At 55.5% G+C, this 19137-nt stretch overlaps 1 protein-coding gene across 2 annotated transcripts in view; it reads right to left on the reverse strand.

The window, feature by feature from the left end:
- The window catches only part of LOC115503970 (protein sidekick-1), a 157966-nt gene that overhangs the window by 87694 nt on the left and 51135 nt on the right, over positions 1-19137 (reverse strand). For both annotated transcript variants that reach the window (XM_030300555.1, XM_030300556.1), the window contains 3 exons: positions 17222-17337; positions 15736-15925; positions 13209-13307 (listed from right to left, as the gene is read on the reverse strand). In XM_030300555.1, the coding sequence (XP_030156415.1) occupies positions 13209-13307; positions 15736-15925; positions 17222-17337 (405 nt within the window). The remainder of the gene's footprint in view (positions 1-13208; positions 13308-15735; positions 15926-17221; positions 17338-19137) is intronic.

Here is a 19137-nt window from a genome sequence, read left to right on the forward strand (position 1 = left end):
ACCTTCTTTGGCTCCACTGGAGACCGAGCTTACCGGCATCTTCCCGGTTCCTGCACTCGGTCTTCTGTGAAACCACACAAGGAGCCAGTCTCGGGCGGCCACATGTGAGGGGGGGACAACTCTGTGTGATCAGCCAGAGATGCCCCTAGCATGAGGCCCCTGACCACGGCTGGCCACAATCGTCAGCACACACAGTGGGGGACAGCACCCCCCTGGCCCTCTTCCCCCTGCCATTCACAGGCCTGGTATCTGCAGGGCCTGGAGCTCGGGCCCCTGACTGGCTGTCAAGGCTGCGGCTCTGCCTCCGATGGCGCCTTCTCCTCGCTGTGACAACCAGCTGTCCCCAGCTGCCCCGGTGGCCTCCGGGCTCTGGCCAGGGTGTTCTGCTAGACGCCTGTCCTTTCCCATTCAGTGACCGACAACCCAGAGGGGCCGAGCCCCCCTTGTCCGTGCCCTGCCCCCCCTTTCTCTCCCTCACACACTGTAGGTGGGGAGACTGGGGTTCGGGTGCTGTGGGAGCCTGGTCCCCGTCCTTTTGAGTCTCCTAGGCACCTAGTATCCTGAGGGTGAGGGCACCGTGGTCACTGCAGCCCCCTCATGGGGCTCTCCTGCTGACCTCCTGGCAGCCTTGCCCCTCTGAGCCCTCGCGATGGCCACAACAGGTAGCCTTCGTACGCTCACTGGGTCACGAAGCAGTACAGCTCAGACCGGGTAAGTGGTCTGCCTGAGGTCACACAGCAAGTGACCAGAGGGGGTGGGACTGGAGCCCTGAGTCTGTCTGGCTCAGCCCACGCTTTCCACTGAGTCGTATACTGTTCCTGTGAATAGAAAACCTCCACCCCAACCTTCTAGCAAAGGGAGAGTCCCCTTGCCAAATCCTGGCCACTCGAGACCGCGCATCCCGAGCGCCGGCAATACATGAGCATGTCTCCAAGGGAAAACAGCGTGCCGTGGCGTGACGAGCACGTGCTCTGGGAGCGCACCTGCCTGGGCTGTGGTCCAGGCCCTGGGAAGTCTGTGCTGTGCGACTGCGAACCAGTACGGTGCCCCCTCTGGATCTCAGTCTGTTAGGCGACGTGGGGCGGGGCGGGGGTGGGGTGGGCGGGTGCTGTCCAGGTTGCCCTTTGGTGCATGCTGCATACTGAGCCGGGCACGGAGTGGGCACCGAGCGCGTCCCCTCCGTTATCCAACGGCCCCTGCTTCCTGGGCCGGGACTGTGCGTCTAGGGCCTGTGTCTCTGGCTTGCTGCCTTGTGGCTGGAACTCGTCCTCTTGTCTTGGAATTAACATTCATCTAGGAAAACTCCGAGCGTTAAGCTGCCTTTCTTTTTTTTTTTTTTTTTTTTTAAAACGAAGGCATTAAAATGTTATATTGAAACATTTTGTCATTACTCTTCGGGTTGTATTATACTCAACACGGCTCACGAATAACACAGGAGTGCAAGGAAGCACTTTCGAGACAGTCACCTCCCACCCAGGCCCCAGATGGCAGGTCCCCTCTGCTGGCTCCTCGTGTGTCTTTCCGGTGAGAATCTGAGAGCACGGAGACACGAGCCCTGCCTTGCTAACGAGAGCGCACGCGGTAGTGCGGGGCGCATCCGGGCTCCCACCCGGCCTTCCTCGGTGGCACCTCTGTGGTTGGCATGTGCTCTGTCAGAGGTCTGGTCCTTCCGAGGTTTTCTCGTCTGTGGTTCTTCTAATACGCATGCCTGACGGTCACGATTTCCACAAGGTCAGTCCCTGGTTCTTCCTAGACTCACGGACCCCGTGGACGGTGGTGAGGTCAGCACACCTTCCCCTCTGGCCTGTGGGCCACGCGGCGTCTTTTAGTTACGGTACCGCTCTTGTTTCTCTTCTGGTCTTGACCCTCACCCACTGCTATGAAAGTTATGTAAATCAAGGCTCTTACCGCACCTCTAACCTCGGTATGTCCCCCTCTGGCTCTTATGAGTCGCGTTCTCATTTTTATCTTGTCGGGATTTGCAGCGGAACTACGGGTGAACAGCAAATTTAAAGCGGCACGCAGGGTAGATCAAAGCTCGGGAGGAAACCAGGCGCCGTTCCAAGGCAGTGCTGCCCGCGCGGGGACACGCCTCGTGTGCACAGGCTGATGTGAACCTCGCATGAGACCGGGGTCAGCCAGGGGCCTTGGTGACGACCCCTTCTTTCCACCCGACCACTGGAGGAGAGTGTGCGCCCAGCACAAAAAGCACCTGACCGATGTCATTAACGTACGCGTATTCCTAAACTAGAGAGAGAAACTAAGGGAAGAAGGGTATCTTCCAAAGACAAACTGAGCTCGACAGTGAAGCACAGAGGCCACTCTGGCAGAGCCACAGACATTACGCATAAGAACACGATCAAACATGATGTTTTCAAAACCTCCAATATCCCTGCTGGTGATGAAGAGCCACCAGCCCTCCTCGAAGGAACAGAAACTAACTCTGCAGTAAAAGCAGGCCTGGGCCCTGTCCAGGTACACACTGGATTTCTGTGTAGGATGAGCTGGACAGCTTTTGTCTTGACGGCGTGAGAACACAGGCCTGCACCTGAGAGAGTAAGGAGTGGACATGACCCCCTCGCACACGCTCTCCCAGCGTCCGTATGCAGAGCGGGCAGACAACTGGCCACGGACGCACACGTCTTGGGAGACTCCCCAGGCGGCCCGGAGCCCAAGGCTGCCCTCAGCCGCGGCAGCGGCCTTCACTCTGCACGTGACATCTCGGATGTCCGGAGGTCCTGAGCCAGGCTTCAACCCCAACACGACTCCCGGCTCCTCATTTCCAGCCGCTGGAGCAGAGCAGCACAGGTCACTCCCAAGATGCCGTTTCCGCATACTGATTACTTTGGGTTAAAGTTACCCAGGGATAGCCAGTGCGGGAAGGACACTGTGACCCTCCTCTCTCCCCCTGAGAACAGGAAAGAAGTCTCCCACGGGGAAGGTGCCTTCCCCACAGCAGGAGGAAGAGAGGCCCCCTTATCCCGGACGCGGGCAGTCTAGGGCCTAGATGGCCGCATAAATAAATCTTGTTACTTTTTCACTAATTGACTAGCCCAAGCCCAAACCCTGTGGTCTTGTCAATTCTTCACAAATTTATTGTTTCTTTGTCTCAAAGGCATTAAAAACTGCTGCTATGGTCACACTTGAGCCTCTGATCTTTGGGGCTCATACACATATAAAATTAAATTTTTCTCTGTTTCATCTGTCTTTTTAAAGAATTTTTAAATGTTTTATTTGATAATTTTGAGACAGACAGAGACAGAGCACAAGCAGGGGTGGGGCAGAGAGAGAGAGGGAGACATAGAATCCGAGGCAGGCTCCAGGCTCTAAGATGTCCGCACAGAGCCCGACGTGGGGCTTGAACTCACAGACTGTGAGATCATGACCCGAGTCGAAGTCAGATGCTCAACTGACGGAGCCTCCCAGGGGCCCCTCCTGTTCATCTTCCTTATGTCAATTTAATTCTTGGACGTAGAGCCCAGAAGGGAAGAAGGGAGAAGTCTTCGCCCCTACACTATGAATAAAGAAAACAATTATCCCCCGCTTACTAGAGCCAGTGTATTTCAGGCACAGGACACGTGTCACATCACAGCGGTCAGTGTTACCCCCGGGGGCAGGGAGGGGGCACAGGAGCAGAGGACGGAGCTGGGCCTTCAGCGTTAGAACCACATTCTGCCCGGGAGGCCCTGCTGTTTCTCCTAGCTCCCTGCTCTAAAATGGTATAATTCTGGTGACTGGAAGACAACGGAGACGAATGGAAAACAATCTGGTCACTCTACAGGTCACCTGCAAGGTGACTGTGACAATCTGGTCACCTGCAAGGTGACTGTGAGGGACCGGGGGAAACCGCAAGGCGTTCTGGACAGCGAGAGGCTGACCCCCGTGCCCGGGCAGGGGGGAGGTGATGCCAGCAGAGCGGAGAGGCAGAGACTTCCAGGGCCACGGCTCCTCCAGAGAGGAAGAGTTGTTTCAGAAAGCAGCCAGAAAAAACGGGTTGTGTGCAAAAGCTCCGACGTGCCTGCGTCGGGAACGAGGTCAGGGCGGTGCCTCAAGTCCCTGGCAGCAGGGCCTGGGGTCAGAGCGGCCGCGAGGTCCGAGGGGAGCGCGACAACCCACCGGGAGCCGCCCTGGCCCGGCCGCAGGTCGGCAGGTGACACGAGGACCAGGACTCTCCGGATGTCACGTTCCACGGGCGGCGGTGGGCACAGAGCTGGCTAAGCAGGGCAGATGCCAGAGGGACGCCCGGGGGCTCTGTGCACACAAGACACTGTCTATTCCAGGGGTGCCGCAGCCTGAGTCCTGAGGGGCCCGGTCGGCTCCAGCCTGGCCTGGAGCGAAGAGCTTTTTCGGGAGGCGAGCCCAGGAAACACGGGGAGCGGACGGCAAGCACGAGGAGGCAGTCGCCTTGCGGGTCCCCAAGGCTCTGCCTAATGGGAGGCGTGGAGAGGGCTGCTGCGTGGTCCCCCCGACTCCCAGCGGTCACGGGCTGAGGGCTGCTGGCGGGCAAGTCCCCCCCAGAGGACCGGTCCCAGGGCAGAGGGTGCAGCCCGGCGGGGTCCCCGGCAGCTAAGGCCTGGGCAGCTGGCTGGCTGCGGGTGGGAGAGCCTAGGCTCTGAGGGCCGACCACGCCCAAGGCATCTGCGACAAGGCGACCCTGCCGCCCAGAGATCACTGATCTCAGGGACCGCTTCTGGCCATCATCCTTCTATGCATAGGGACTTGAAACAGAACTGATTTTTCTCCAAATGCAGGCTTTTTGTGTCTCCTCGCCACATCCCAAAAGCCTCATTTCTTTTTTTCCCTTCAGAAACTCAAGCTTTAGTGGCTGCGTAATATTCCCCCGTGTGGGCCGGCCGCTGGAGGTGCTACCAGGACTGACTGGGACGGGGGGTGTCCGTGGCGGGACCGCCCTGGGCTCCTCTGCCGCTGAAGCACGGAGGCGACGATGCCCCCCTTCCCACCGCCATGGCGACGACTCTGGCGCGTCGCGTGCGAACCGCAAGGCACAGCGTTGCCACCCGTGTGCAACTGCAGGGCATGTGGGCTGGTCTGTCCGTCTGGGACCCAGCCCCTACGCGAGCCACTGGGGAAAACCCCCAGCCCGCGGGTTACATCCGTCCTTTCCCGTTATTCGCCCTGAAACTGGGCTCATGCCCTCTCGTCCCCGTTCTGTGGCCTGGTGAACTGAAGATTGACACCTGTGTCTTAGGCTGAAGTGTCCTGAAAACGTCCTAGACTCAAGGGACGCTAGAAGAGAGCCTTCTGTGCAGAAACGGCGAGAGGAAGCGGCTGAGCATCCGTTCTTGCGTTCGCGGAGAGTAACGAGCTAGAGTGCTGCGGGATGAGAGCTTTCGGTGGGAAAGGCTTGTTCTGTAATTACAGCTGCAGCGAGGTCAGAAACATCAGTGTGTTGAGTGTCACCGTGCAAGGACAGAAGGCTGCGGTGGGTGTGAGGAAAAGAACAGAGGAGCCAGATCAGTAGCAGGAGTGAAACGCGGCCCGAGCAGAGTCTGATTTTTAAAGTGCTGGGTGAAAAAGAATACCGGCATCCAGAGGGGCAAGGCCAAGTACGAGCCACACCGATCCAAGGCTAAGATGAAAACCGCAGCGTGAGAGACGCCTGGGCGGTCTCTGATTATGCCCAGAAGGCGGAGAAAACAACGTGCATCTAGAAAATCACAATCAGAAGAGGGCGTGTGCCTCATGCTCCAGACGAGTTCTAGAAGCATCAGCTGCGCGAGACGCAAGAGGAGGTTCTGAGATGCTGCGGTCGCTGGGAGCCTCCTGGGGGGTCTCAGCCGCCTCGCTCGGACGGGGTGACTGCAGGCTGACACCCGGAGCCCCCTGCGGGACTTGCGTGTCACGTGGCTGGTGGTCACAGGCTTCCCGGGCAAGCGAAAGGGACCGGTCTGAGAGTCGCCTGCTCAGTGACACATCCCTGGGCCCCGGGAGGCACCCTGCCCAGAGGCCGCATGGCTTGTTGGTTTTACGGCTTATCCGTGAGGGCTGGGGGCAGACAAATGCAGCCGTGGATCAAAACTATGTATTTGCAAACATGGATTATGCTCACTGGCGCTCCTCTCAGCAGAGCCCTCGCACACCCTTCTGTACTAAGCTGAAGGTAAATGTTAGGCCCTCGGTCGGCAGGTGGAGGTGGGGGAGGCCGCCGGGGTGCCTGGTGGGGGGGGGGCAGACCCCGTGGGTTTAAAGAGCACACGCGTCACGTTGGCTTCATGGCATTTAAGGGAGCGCGGAACAAGCGAGGGAGGGTGGCCGTGCCCAGGGTGGCTCTCGCCGCATCCCCTGAAGGCAGGCTCTAAATGCTAAAAGCTCTCCATGGTAAAATATTTACGCAAATAAGCAAGCATTTTTCCCTGTAGGCGCCCGGTGGCGTTTCGTGCCGTTAATCTTTTTTGGAAATGCAAGAACACGTTTTGCTACAGATTACAAGAGCACGGGCTGCCGAGGAGGCTCTGTAGTCGGAGGGCCGCGCCACCCGAGCGTGAGCATTGATTCAAGGTCTCTGGGAGCCAGGCCTGCAGAAAGCCGTTTCCCTTTCTCTCCCTTCAACACCAAGCCGGACCTTTAGGAACTGTTTTCTCATCTTCCCTACAGCACCTGCAAGTTGGTGCGCTAGCTGTAATGATATCCAAGTGACGGGTTGCCCAGACAACATTTGTTACCGTTCAGCTGAAGGCCATTCTGACGGAAGAGGCTTGAATGTGGTGTTTTTCTGCACGAAGGGGGGACGAGGCACCGCCTGGCCGTTCGTCCGCTTTGCCGCGGTTGGGATGCTCAAAGCATTTAAACACGACCCTCTCCTTACCTGGACACTTGTGACCGTTAGTGACCCCCAGGGCCTCGGGGGGTCACAATGCCGACTTCTGAATGTACTTTAGGAACACCGTATAGCCTGACTCCAACCTGCCTTTCCTGATTCCTCTCCCTGTCTTGTCAGCACGAGACCTCTGTTCCCCCCCCAACCAGGGCAGAGGAGAGCAATGATGCGCCTCCCGCTGGCGAGCACCAGGTAGATGCTGGTGCTGGGGGATGACTTGGGTGACTGGAAGACACCCTCTGGTCCGGGAGACATGATGAAATACCGAACAGCCACGCGTTCGAGCTGACATTCGTCGGGTGTTTACTACAGGGCAGGCGCTGTCCTAAGTTCTTCACGCACAACTCACTCAACGCTACGAGGGTGAGTGCTATTCCCATTTGAGGGATGGGGGCACTGAGGCACAGACAGGCTCAGGAACGTGTGCAAGCTTACCCACGCTGCCACTCGGACTGTCCGGAGCACAGTGCTTACAACACGGGGGAGAGTAAAGCAAGCAGCCCGTGATCCCCGAGTTTATGGCGCAGACCGCAGCCGGCTGGGGACGCAGGGGAGGGTGAGTCATGCCCGCCTGGGGCTGTCTCAGAAGCTTCCTGAAAACAGTTGGCTGAGTCAGATCCCGAGAGACCGTGTTGGTTCGTGTTGCTGTTCGGCCTTTCCTCTCGCTGGGTCTTGCCCTCTGCGGCCTGAAGAGGCCGAGCCCCGTCAACCCTCCCACGTGTCCCGGTCCTGCCACCACGTCCCCGGTGGACGCGGGGACCAGGGAGCGCTTCCTGAGCACATTTCACAGGACACGCCTGCAAGTCCTGGTTGGGAGGAGTCCTGCCACTCGGAGTGAGGGACAGACGGAGAGACAGCAGCCCTGGGGAGGGCCAGGTGAACGCCGACCCCACGTGACAGCGGGGGCCACGTGACAGCACCGGCTTCACCCACCACGGAAACGGCAGACGACTGACTGGAAGACGCACACGTTTGCGGTCTGTGAACGTCCCTGTGCCCAAAGTTAAACGAGCAAGTGTGTGGCAGATAATATTGTCAACGATCGTGCTGGCTGGTATTTACTGGGTTAAGTTGTCTGACCCCGTGTCGTGGCACTAACACAGCAGGGCCAGGCCTCCGAGCCAGACCGGACTTCAGGGTCTGGGCTCTCGCTCGGCCATTTGGTACTTCAACGCGGCCCAAGTGTCAGGCACGGAAAAGCCAGTGAGGAGAGGGTTAATCCCCAAGAGAAAAATGGTCAAAGGGGGTGTTAGGGGCTGAATGGCAATCCCCCCAAATTCTTAGGTTACAGTTCTAACCCTGAGCACGTCCAACATGACTGTATTTGAGGACAGGGTCTTTATTTTATTTTATTTTATTTTTGAGGACAAGGTCTTTAAAGAGAAGATTAAGGTAAAATGAGGTCACTAGGGTGGGCCCTGATCTGGAGTGACAGGTGCCTCTACAAGAAGGGGTCAGGCGGACGACGAGGTGAGGACACCAGGAGGAGACGCCATCTGCACGCCCAGGAGAGAGGCCCCAGGACCCGCTGGCCCTGCCCAATGCCTGGGTCTCTCACTTCCAGCCCCCAGAGTTGACAGAAAATAGACTTCTGTTGTTCTGTGGCTCTCGATGGGAGCCCCAGCAAACTAGTACAGAACATAAGCTGGGAATTCCCAAAAGGAATAAAAAAAAAAAAAAAACCCTGACGGCTAATAAACTGTGAAAATGACCCCCATATAAATTTTACATTTTAGCTATTAAACTGGCCAATATATAGAAACGTTAATGTAGATGTTGGTGAGGGTGGAGTGACACGGGAGCCCGTGTGAGGGGCACTGACGAACGGTGCTTCTGGACGGAGAGTGTGAAGTACAGGTGAAGAACCTTAGAGATGTTCTAGCACCTTCTCCAGGTCATTCTGCTTCTGGCCTGTACCCTCGGAGATCATCGGAAACGCTGTGGAAATTGACCTCTAAAGACGTCACTTGCACCTATTGTTTACGATTGCTCAATTTGGGAGAAGGTCCGTGTTTTTAAAAGTTTCAATTGCAACGTATCTGCACGTAAACATTACGTCATCTGAATGAGCGTGTTCTCGCTGCGGACCCCCCAACGGTACTGGAGTATATAGTGTCTGCTTCCGGCAGTGTGGTCAACCTGATGTCCCGAAGAACCTTCCTGCGAGGACAAATTGATAAACATGACGTCAAGAAAAGAAAACCTTCTAAGTGCGTGGCTGAACCAGCAAGCGAGAAGGAGAAATTACAGAGATGGAAAAGGAAATGCCCAGACCCGCAAGGATGGGCACGCACATCTGGCATTGAGGAAGCCATTGGGGAAACCCAACGTAAAACCACGACATGCCACGATGTGAAGTCTTCCAGAATGGCAAAACATTTAGACTCTGAGGCTGTCGAGCGTTGGCACGGATGTGTATGGCGGTGGGGGTGCTGGTGGGGGTACAGACTGGTGTCACTACCTAGGAGAATGGTCTGGCGTCATGGGCGTCACCGTGCAGAGCTTGGAAGGTGCAAACTCTGTGGCCCAGCGAGCCCGTTCCCGGGGGGTGCCCCGGGGAACACTCCCGCGCACGCGCCAGGAGGGGAGCACCAGGCACCCGTGTGTTGCAGACACGCTGGGGGCACTGCGACCGTCCCGGCCGGGGGATGGCCGGGCAAGCTGCTGTGCGCGCACTTGGACAGCCAGTGTATTTGTGACGTGGGAAGAAGAGAGCAAGGTTGCAGAAAAACCTGTCATCGGAGTTTGTATGAAATCTAAAGACATGCAGAACTAGTATTAGATTTTTAGGCTTAACTTCAGCTCTGGGGACATCACGTGGGAAACCACCGGGGAGATAAACACAAAATCCCAGAGGGGGCCTGGTGGGCTCGCCATCTCACACTGGGCAGCAGGGATGCGTGTTAGTTTACTGCCGTCACGACGTAAACGCGCTAGAACAAAGAGGTTCCTGTGTAAGCGTGAACTATTTCATAATAAAAATATCAGAACAGCGACCGGAGGAAACAAAGATACTCACATTGTTTCGGGGTGGTGGAATTGTGGGTGATTCTCATTTCTTCCTGTTCCTTTTTAAAATTTTGTTTTTTTTTTTTTTTTTTAAAGTTTATAGGGAATGTGCCATTTTTGTTTTTGAGTTGTCCTTTTTTGTCATGAATATTTCAAGCATACAGAAAATACTGGAAATGCTATAGAGCGGACACTCATATATTCATCACACCAACTGAACACATATTGAGATTTTTGCTAAATTGGACTGTTTGTTTTCATATTAGACGGGAGATGAGGCAGAAAGAGTTGAAGCCGTCCGGCGGCCCTACTGGATGTTCTTCCTCAGCGTAATCCCCGTCACAGCTCAGGGTATGTCCCTGCCCACGTGTTCACACCTTCCTGTACGCGTGTACCCGTAAATGATGGAAAATAACGTTTACACAGTTTCTGAAGGTGCAGGAATGTTCTCAGGCTGCACATATCCTCCCGCGACTTCTTTTTTCCCTGAACAAATGTTTCTGAGGCTCACTTGTATTGACTTGGGTAATTTCGTTCATCATTTTAACTGCTACCGTGTTTTCTGCTGGGTGAATATCCCAAAATATACCTTTTTATGGTCTTACTGATGGACACTCGGGTGTCTGGTTCTTGGTTTCCCCTGTTATTCAAAGCGATATTCAAAGCCAGGAATGTCCCCGACCGTTTCTCCTTGGGTCCCGGTGTGAGACGTCCTCCAGGGTTTAAGACCTGACGGGCTCCCGGGAGGTAGAGCGCAGATGTGTTCACCTCGCCAAGACGTTCCCAGATTCTTCTCCAGAGAGGCTGTGCCGGTTCACATTCCAAACAATTGCACGTGAGTGTGTCTGCTTCCCCACATCTCTGCCTCGCCTGGGTGGTACCACACTTTCTATGGCTCTCCATCTGAATAATGTAAGATTCTATTCCGTCATGGTCTGAATTCCCCTTTTCCAAGTGCTCTTTCAATCAGAGGAACAGATGTTAGAGAGACCCTTAAAAATAAGTGACAAGATTTTACTTTTGGACGGCGAGACTCTCATGTGATTGTGGTCGGTGCAGGAAGGCAGGGACGGGCGTGGAGAGAACGTGCAGGTACAGGTGACATCGAATGTGACGGTAAAGGCAGAGAAGGGGCAGGGGTCTTCCCTGGCAGAGGACCAGTAAGCACAGGGGGCTGGTGCTGGCGGAGGCCAGAACCTCCCCAAAGAGGAGCCCGGATGAGCAGTTCAAAGCCACGGCTACAAAATCAGAGCGCGGGTCTGTCTGCGCTAAGAGAGAAACACACATGAAACGCTTACTGGCCTCCCTTCCATCTCCCGTGGGGTCCTCCTGTCAGAATGATTCTTATCAGTCCACGATGGCTACAGCGAGTGCGGAGGTGGGCGCAGAATTAGCACCAGCCTTGGGACTGGAGCACGGGCGGAGGGCAGAGCCGAGGGGGGCTGCCAGGCCCAGGGCCGTGGGGCCTCCCTCCCCCAGCAGGCAGGGGAGGCTCTGCTTCTTGGAGACTCCGGGTACTGTGACAGGTCGGAATTCACACTTTGTGCTCCAGACATGTTTCCTGTCTCACAGCAGGCTGGGGACGTCCCCTGGGTAATCGGATACAGTCCATCCAGAAGAGGCAGCAGTCTGGGCCCTGCGTGGAGGGCTCCAGAAAGCCTCTGCCGTAGCCTACGCCCTGCACACCACCCTCCGCCCCACGTCTGGAGCTCCAGGCGCAGGGCCCAGCAGGTGTCTGAGATCCCGTCTCGTCCGGACAGGATCCGAAACACATACTTCAACAGGGGCTTCTTCGTCTGCTCATTGTGATTTGAATAGCAAGAACCTATAGTTCCCAAGGTCACCCAATTCAGAAATACCGTGCTCATAGCAAGACGCCCCATCTAGTGACTCCAGGCACCGCACAAGGAAGAGTCAGACCGAGGAGGGCCACAGCCTTTGTGCAGGCGACTGAGGTACGCCCCAGGCCCCCTCTCCATGAAACAAGAACTCAATAAATATCTGCCTCTCCCTTTAGTTATTACCTAAAAGACGAATCTGATTATGTCACTTTGCTGCTCCCAAGTCCTTGGGTGACTCCCTACTGGCCTCAGCACACATGAAAAGAAAAAGTTTTTTAATGAAGTGAACCCTTCTTTGAACCAAATCTTAGAATCCTAATGTCAGAAGCAGATAGGCGTGGTGAATTTTGCTACCTGTCTGTAAGCTCAGGTTTCTGATCTGACCACCCAGCACAGAAACTGACACATTTGGGGGTCTGCCCCACGTTGGGATTAGGGACGCACCCGATCAGAGGGCTGGCCCGGGTCTGGAGAACATACTGTGCCTTTTGATGCCTGATTTCACGCATCAAGGCCTAGGAGCACCCCTGCCTGGTGCAGCCGGCCATCCCCAGCAGTCCCCGGCCCGGCCCACATCTCCAGGCCTGGGTCTGTCTACACAACCAGAGGCACAAGACATTCCGTCTGGCTGAGTGGATGACCCTCTTCCCTTCCTCCAGGGCTCCGGAAGCCACTTCTTTGCAAGCTCCAGTTCCAAAGCGGCCTTCCGTCCACCGAGAGCCCCTCGCCCCGGGGAAGACGTGCTTTGGGGCATTTCTCGAATCTGTGTCCCATCACCTATCATGTTGCACTGCATTTGGGCCTCTCCCCGGTGCTGCCCTGGGCACCTCACATCTTGAGGACGGGCGTATCTTATTCACTCCATACTGCCCACCACGGACACGACGCCAGGCATATAGGAGGCCCTTAATTCGTCACGGCGAGAACGTGAATAAATAAAGGGACTGATGATTTTTTTAAAAATACAACTTGCTGCCTTGGGGGAACAAGGAAAAATTAAGGCTTTTCATCAATGTTATCAGAGTTGCCCCGCTAAAAGTTAAAAGCAAACAAATTTCCGGGGGACGAGGGCACACACAATTCACTCCGGAAACTTCTTCAAAGGATTAGGCGCAAGCCCTGCAGCAGGGGATGTCTCCTGGAACTTGGGAGCAAAGGCCAGGCCTCTGGCTCCCGTGAAAAATGAGCCTGTTGTATCCCAAACACACATGGAAACAGCCTCGTGGCTTCGGAGCTGAAGGAAAGGCCAATTACACACGGTACCGTTGTGAACCGCGAACGAAAGGAAGAGGTTCTGGGTGAACAACGTGGAAATTCCCACCTGCAAGGAAACCTCAGCGCTCAGCTCACGGAGCAGCCGAGGGTCCCACGTTTCTCAGCGTGGAAAACGCGTGGCCACGGCGGGCAGGACTTTGTCTTTTTCCCCCAACCTCTTTGATGTGTAAAAAAACCAGATGAAATCAATCCAACTGCTGTTTCCCTCCGAGCTACGACCTGGTACGTCGCGGCCGCTCCCTCACCCAGGATGATGCCGTTGGGCTCCTCCGGCGGCTGCCACACGATCCGCACGGACGTGAGTCTCACTTCAGGAAACACGAGCCTCACGGGTGGGCCTGGGGCTGGAGGGAAGAAGGGAGACCGTGAGCCAGGTGCCGCTACGGTGCTACGTGGGTACGTGGCGAGGTTGTGCGCGACTCTGTGGGCCAGCACGGCGGCTCTGATCACGGACGGGACGCTCTGAGTCTACGACTGACTTTTGCAAACTAGCTCGCTCTGCGTGGCCCCCTAATGGTTCTGAGAAAACAGCTCATTTTGAATCCAGCTCATCTGCTTTCCAAGTTCCGGAAGAAGTGGTCACAAACCGTGCTGGGCGTCCCCTGAGCGTAAGACCTGCTCCCAGCAGGTCAAGCTGAGGGTCTTGGTTTTGCCATTCTGGCCCGAATCCGGTCTGGGGCTCGACACCCGCTAGCAGGGGCTGGATAAACCAGGTGGCCTCAAGTCCCTCCCAAATGACAAAATAACATGTTGACAAACACTGATTTTTCTCTTACGGACACCACCCCCTCCTGCACCGTCCTAGAAAACAAAGAGTTGAGGTGCGCGAGCGCATGTAATTCTTCGGTGCATGACTGTGGCGCCGTTTAGTAACGGGGTCAGAGCCCGCGTAAGATACATTTACTTCAACGGACAGGCGAGGAAGTGCGTGGCCTGTACCAGAACTTCTGGTTGGAACTTAACTGACTGATTCCCAGGTAAGAGGCCACAGGCACAGAACTATCGATACAACAGGATGATGTGTGTCACAGTCACGCGGGGCTGTGGGGTTCTGCCTCTGGCCATGAAGCTGAGAAGAGCATTTAAGATTTTAAACCTGTGTTCAAAAATTTTTTTTATTGTTTATTTTTGAGAGAGAGAGAGAGAGAGAGACAGTGGGGGAGGGGCAAAGAGAGAGGGGGACACAGAATCCGAACAGGCTCCAGGCTCTGAGCTGTCAGCACAGGGCCCGACGCGGGGCTCGAACTTACTAGCTGAGCCCAAGTCGGACGCTTAACCGAATGCGCTACCCAGGCGTCCCTAAACTTGTGTTTAAATAAACCTGTGTTTGGGAACACCTGGGCAGCTCAGTCGGTTAAGAATCCGACCCTTGATTTGGGCTCAGGTCATGATCTCACAGTTTGGGGGTTCGATCTCTGCATCGGGCTCTGTGCCAACAGCTCAGCCTGGAGCCTGCTTGGGATTCTCTCTCTGTCTCTCTCTGCCCCGCCCTAGCTTGTGCTTCCCCCCCCCCCCCCCAAAATAAATAAATAAGCTTAAAAAACATTAAAAAAAATGAACCTATGTTTGGCAAAATAAACATAAGAAGGAGGCTAAGGGCTCACACGCCAGGGCCAATTCATACATATGCAAATTCTGACGTCAGCCTTGGTGGCACGGACCCCCTGTGCTGTCCCCAAGGCAGGTCACATAGATCACACTGAAATGAGGGGGTAGAAAACATGCTTAAATTCCGACTCTGAGAGAAGGAGAATCATTCCTTGACTTCCAACCTATACTCTCGCAAGCAGCGCCTGTAACTGACCGAGTTGTGAGGCCCATTTTCTCACATGCCCCTTTTACTTTTCGTCTCTGTGACTCGGGACGCCCTGGCTTCTCCTGTCACGCCCCAGCCCCCCAAGACTCCGCGTCCAGGATGGGGTGAGCATGACAGTGAGCCGAGCTCCTTCCTGTCGTCAGCTGAAGCCCGATGCCCGCCCTGTCCCCCTGCAGGACAGGAGGCCTCCGGCTCAGCAGCCCGAGCGCCGTGGGGGCTCAGTTAATGACGTCAGCAGACACGTGGATGAAAACCTACAGCTGGTCCAATTCCGTGAGAAGCTTCTGATCCCCGAGGTGAGTTTTGGGGGGGGGGGGGGGAGGAGATTGGTGTTTTCCCCCAGAACACCCTCCCCCGCCGAACATTTGCCACAGTCAGCTTAACGATAAAAATGTAAAAGAGATAACCTTTAAGTGTTTGACATCTGCGAAGTGGAAAACCATATTTACTGATGATTTAGACTTCCATAAAAACAGAGCCGTCAAGAAGCGCGTGCTGTTCCCGCCTGGAGGCAGGCGTGCCGCCCCCACCCCGGAGCCTGGGAAGAGCTCTACCCAGAAACTTCTGGCAGCCTCTTGGCACGCCACGCAGGGTCTCCTGGAGCTGGGGGCGCCGCGAGGGCGGGGGCGCCCAGGTTGGGCTCGGAGTCCTTCACCAGATTTGTGCACACAGCCCCGGGAGAAGCGGCCGCGGGTTTTACGGCCCCAGCCCACCCGGCCTTTACTGCACTGCCTGCTGCCAAGTTACGGCTGAAATTCGCACAGCTTCGTAATTAGGCTGTAAAAATTCACTCCGGGCTGAAATTGGCCATATAAACAGTGACTGGAAAACAATTCTGTTTTGTTTTTCTCAACTGAGAAAAAGGCAAGGAGAAAAAAAAAGGGGGATCTGAAAATTAAGTTACAAAAGACAAGCATCCAAACTGTTCGGGCCGTGGGAGCACCCGGCGACCGTACCGTCATCCTTGGTCCGCTCCAGGAGGAGGGGAGAGCTGGGGACTCCGTTCCCGATGCGGGTGAACGCCAGCACCTGGAGCTCGTACAGCACAAACTTCCGGAGACCCGTGAGCAGCGCCGACTGCGTGTGGTTCCCGCGCACCACGTGGCTGCGGGGCTCGGGATCCAGCTCTTTGGCCCGGAACAGGATCTGGAGCATCAGCACACAAGTGCACGGTCATGAGGGCGCGCGGTGCCAGGAAGGGGTCTCAGGGGCACCGGGGCTCCCAACCCCAAGGCAAGGACCAGGCGACCGTTGCCTCCCCTAGGACGGCCGCGTTTTGGCTTGTGGACCCGGTTTCCACGTGCGGCGTTCCGTGGGGGCGAGCGGCCCGAGACGCGCTTTGTGAGATCTGGGGCGCACGGCGGGAGCCACGGCAGCCACAGCCACTGAAACGAGGACTCGGTCACGAACACAGAGACGTTCTGCTTCCTCCAGGAGCCTGCGGCCCACTCCGTGTCCCAGCTTATTGGGAAACTGGGCTCTTGCCTCAGGAGAGTCGCTGCAGTCCGCCTGAACCCCAGGCCGCAGCTCCCCGGGGCTAGGTACTGCTGCCCCCACACAGACTCAGCACCCCGGGACGCTGCCCTCCACGGCCCCGCCTGCTCCTGCCCGTTTCCTAAGTCCTTCCTCAGAGCTCACCCTTCTGGAACTGGCCCCTCAGTGACCGGAAAGCCACAGAAGATGGGGATCCCCAGGGAGCAGAGTGAAGAGAGGACAGCAAGCTCTTTTCTCCAGGACCCAGGTATGTGGCGTGGAGCGTGGCTCACTGGACCCACTCCAGGGGACCGCCACGTCCCGTGGGGCCCGAGGGAGCAATCAGAGCTCCCTGGAAGGGAGACGCGGGAACAGGTGGGGAAAGACAGAGACTAGGGATTGAAATCACGGGACACCCGCAGGCGACAGGCAGAAGTCTGCAGCTGGCCACGTCTGGGAGAATTCATCCTGCTGCCTGGAGGAGGTGACGGAACAGAACACAAGCGGGTGTGACACTACACCCAGCAACGGCTCCCAGAGAGTCTGGAAGGCGGTCAGCCCCTCGCCCCGACGCCACCGCCTGGACTTCCCGGGGTACTGGTGTGCAGGCACGCGTGCACGTAGCTAAGGACAGGGACCTGACACGCACACCCTAGAAAACACCGGCTTCCGTCCCATACCTAACCTCAGAGGCGGCTACGATGACGACTCCCATTTCACAAAGCCTGGAAGCAGAGGTTCAAGGCTAAGTAGGTGGCTACTGCGTGTGCCTTGCTTTGGTCTATGGTAAGAGGTCACGGCCACACCGAATCCCCAGAAGGTTTAGATAAGTTTAGATAAGACGCCAGACAGGAATATCACAAAACGGCAGGTGCAGTCGGTCTGGAAGAAAACACAAGCTCCCTGGTTTAGGGGAGTGGCGTGCAGTCCCATTACAACTTACGCGAGGACGGTCACCTGAACGCGTACCTTGTAGCCCAGGATGAGCCCGTTCTGGTCCTGTTCTGGTACCGAAGCCCATGTCAGTAAAATCTGGGTCGAGCTCACAGCCTCGGCGGACACATTTTCAGGCGCGGCTGAAGGAACTGCCGGGGAGGAGTTAAATAGGTTGGAACCGAAAATCTAAAGGCTTCTATAAATAAAGGCCCAACTTTTACCCAAACAATCAAGTTGTCCTTGAAAGAGCAACGAATTCTGAGCCTTTTGGAGTGATCAGATTAAGCCTGCAGAGATATAACAGAAATGTAAATCTCTTTAATATTAGCAACAAATTCCACAGATCCGGGGTATTTAGATGCTCAATTTTACCCGAATCCGCCCAGCAAGACAATATGCTTGGGCTGTTTTCATATTAACTTGTGGGAGCTACAGGCTTTTCTCTCCAGGGGGAAATCCTCACTTCCAGACCCCGGTTCAGTGATACCTCTAAATGTGGTATTTTGTGAGGGCGGCAGGGGTGCTGGAGAGAGCAGGTGACGTTACCATGCACATGACCAGGGAGGGGAGGGAAGATCACCCATGTGCTCAGTGCACATCCTGTGCTACGGGGTCTTCGGATCCGCACTCACATCTAGCAGCCGCACGAACCCAGTGAGGCAGGGGTGAGCAGCCCCGTGCTGCAGGTGGGCAAACCAGGGCTGGAGAGCACGCCATCCAGTCCGGTTAGGTGAGTGCTTTTTATACAAAGGGATGGGCCTCCGGAGGCAAGCTGTGCAAATCTTACCCGTGCACCTGCAGGATAAAGTTTGACTCTGTCCTGTTTACGGATGTCACCGAACTAATTCTATTTATTTATTAATATTTTAGAGAGAGAGGGAGAGCGTGCTTGCGCGAGCAGGGCAGGGGTGGGGAGGGAGACAGACAGACAGAAAGTGAGAGAAAGAATCCCAAGCAGTCTCACATACAGCCCAACACGGAGCTCGATCCCATGACTGTGGGAACGTGACCCAAGCAGAAATCGAGAGTTGGACGCTTCACCGACCGAACCACCCAGGCCTCCATCACTGGGAGCCCCATCACTGAACTAATTTTGTCCTGTATGTTTCCAGTGGTTCAGAAAGAATGTGTATTGAGACAATCATCAAACTTTAAAAGGCGAGTCTTTATTTTCTAGATAATCTCTCGGCTTTGATAATTTTCTCGTGAACCCATTTAAACTGTATTCAGATGGAAAAGGCAGGTCTAGCGTCCCCCAGCAAGGTCATGGCAGCATTCAGGATGACAGTGTCACCGGATCCACATCCCACCAGGATCCAATCCGCCGTTTAGTTACAAAGTATCTGAGTATCTTAAAGTTGGTAAAAATAAACCAGTAACTAATCTTACCCTTTCTCTATTTTGAGGCAGCTTCAACTCCCTTTCCGATCTGCCATCTTGAGTTTGGGGACAGTCCTAGAAATTCTTTTTCATTCAAAACAATCCCGATTACAATGCTTCTTTTCTCCTTCATTTGCTCCCTCTCCTCCACAGGATTTCTCACTGCTCAGTCTTGATTTTTAGGGCCTCATTTATCCTTATAATATATCATAATAAATCATAAGATGTCATGAAACCAGTCAGATCGTACTTCAAAATCGGAAACGTCATTTAAATGTGGTTCAAAATGTTCCGCTCCGTGCTACCCACACCGGCTCTCAGTATGCCTGTGGCCACACCGTATGTAAGTGCCCACGTGTGGCCACCCTCACGAGGCACAGTCTGAAGTGTATTCTCCCCCTCAGCTCCCTCCGCTCCCTCCCTGCCCATCAGGTGCACTCCACCACTGGGCTTTGCGACCCATACCCCCTCCTACCCACCCTCGAGGGCTGAGTGGTGCCTGGCAGGGTCTGTTCTAGGAAGGGGTGGATTTCTCTGTTGGGAGGACATGTGTTCAAATTCAGCAGGAC

This window comes from Lynx canadensis, chromosome E3 (assembly GCF_007474595.2).
Source record: "Lynx canadensis isolate LIC74 chromosome E3, mLynCan4.pri.v2, whole genome shotgun sequence".
NCBI lineage: Eukaryota > Metazoa > Chordata > Mammalia > Carnivora > Felidae > Lynx > Lynx canadensis.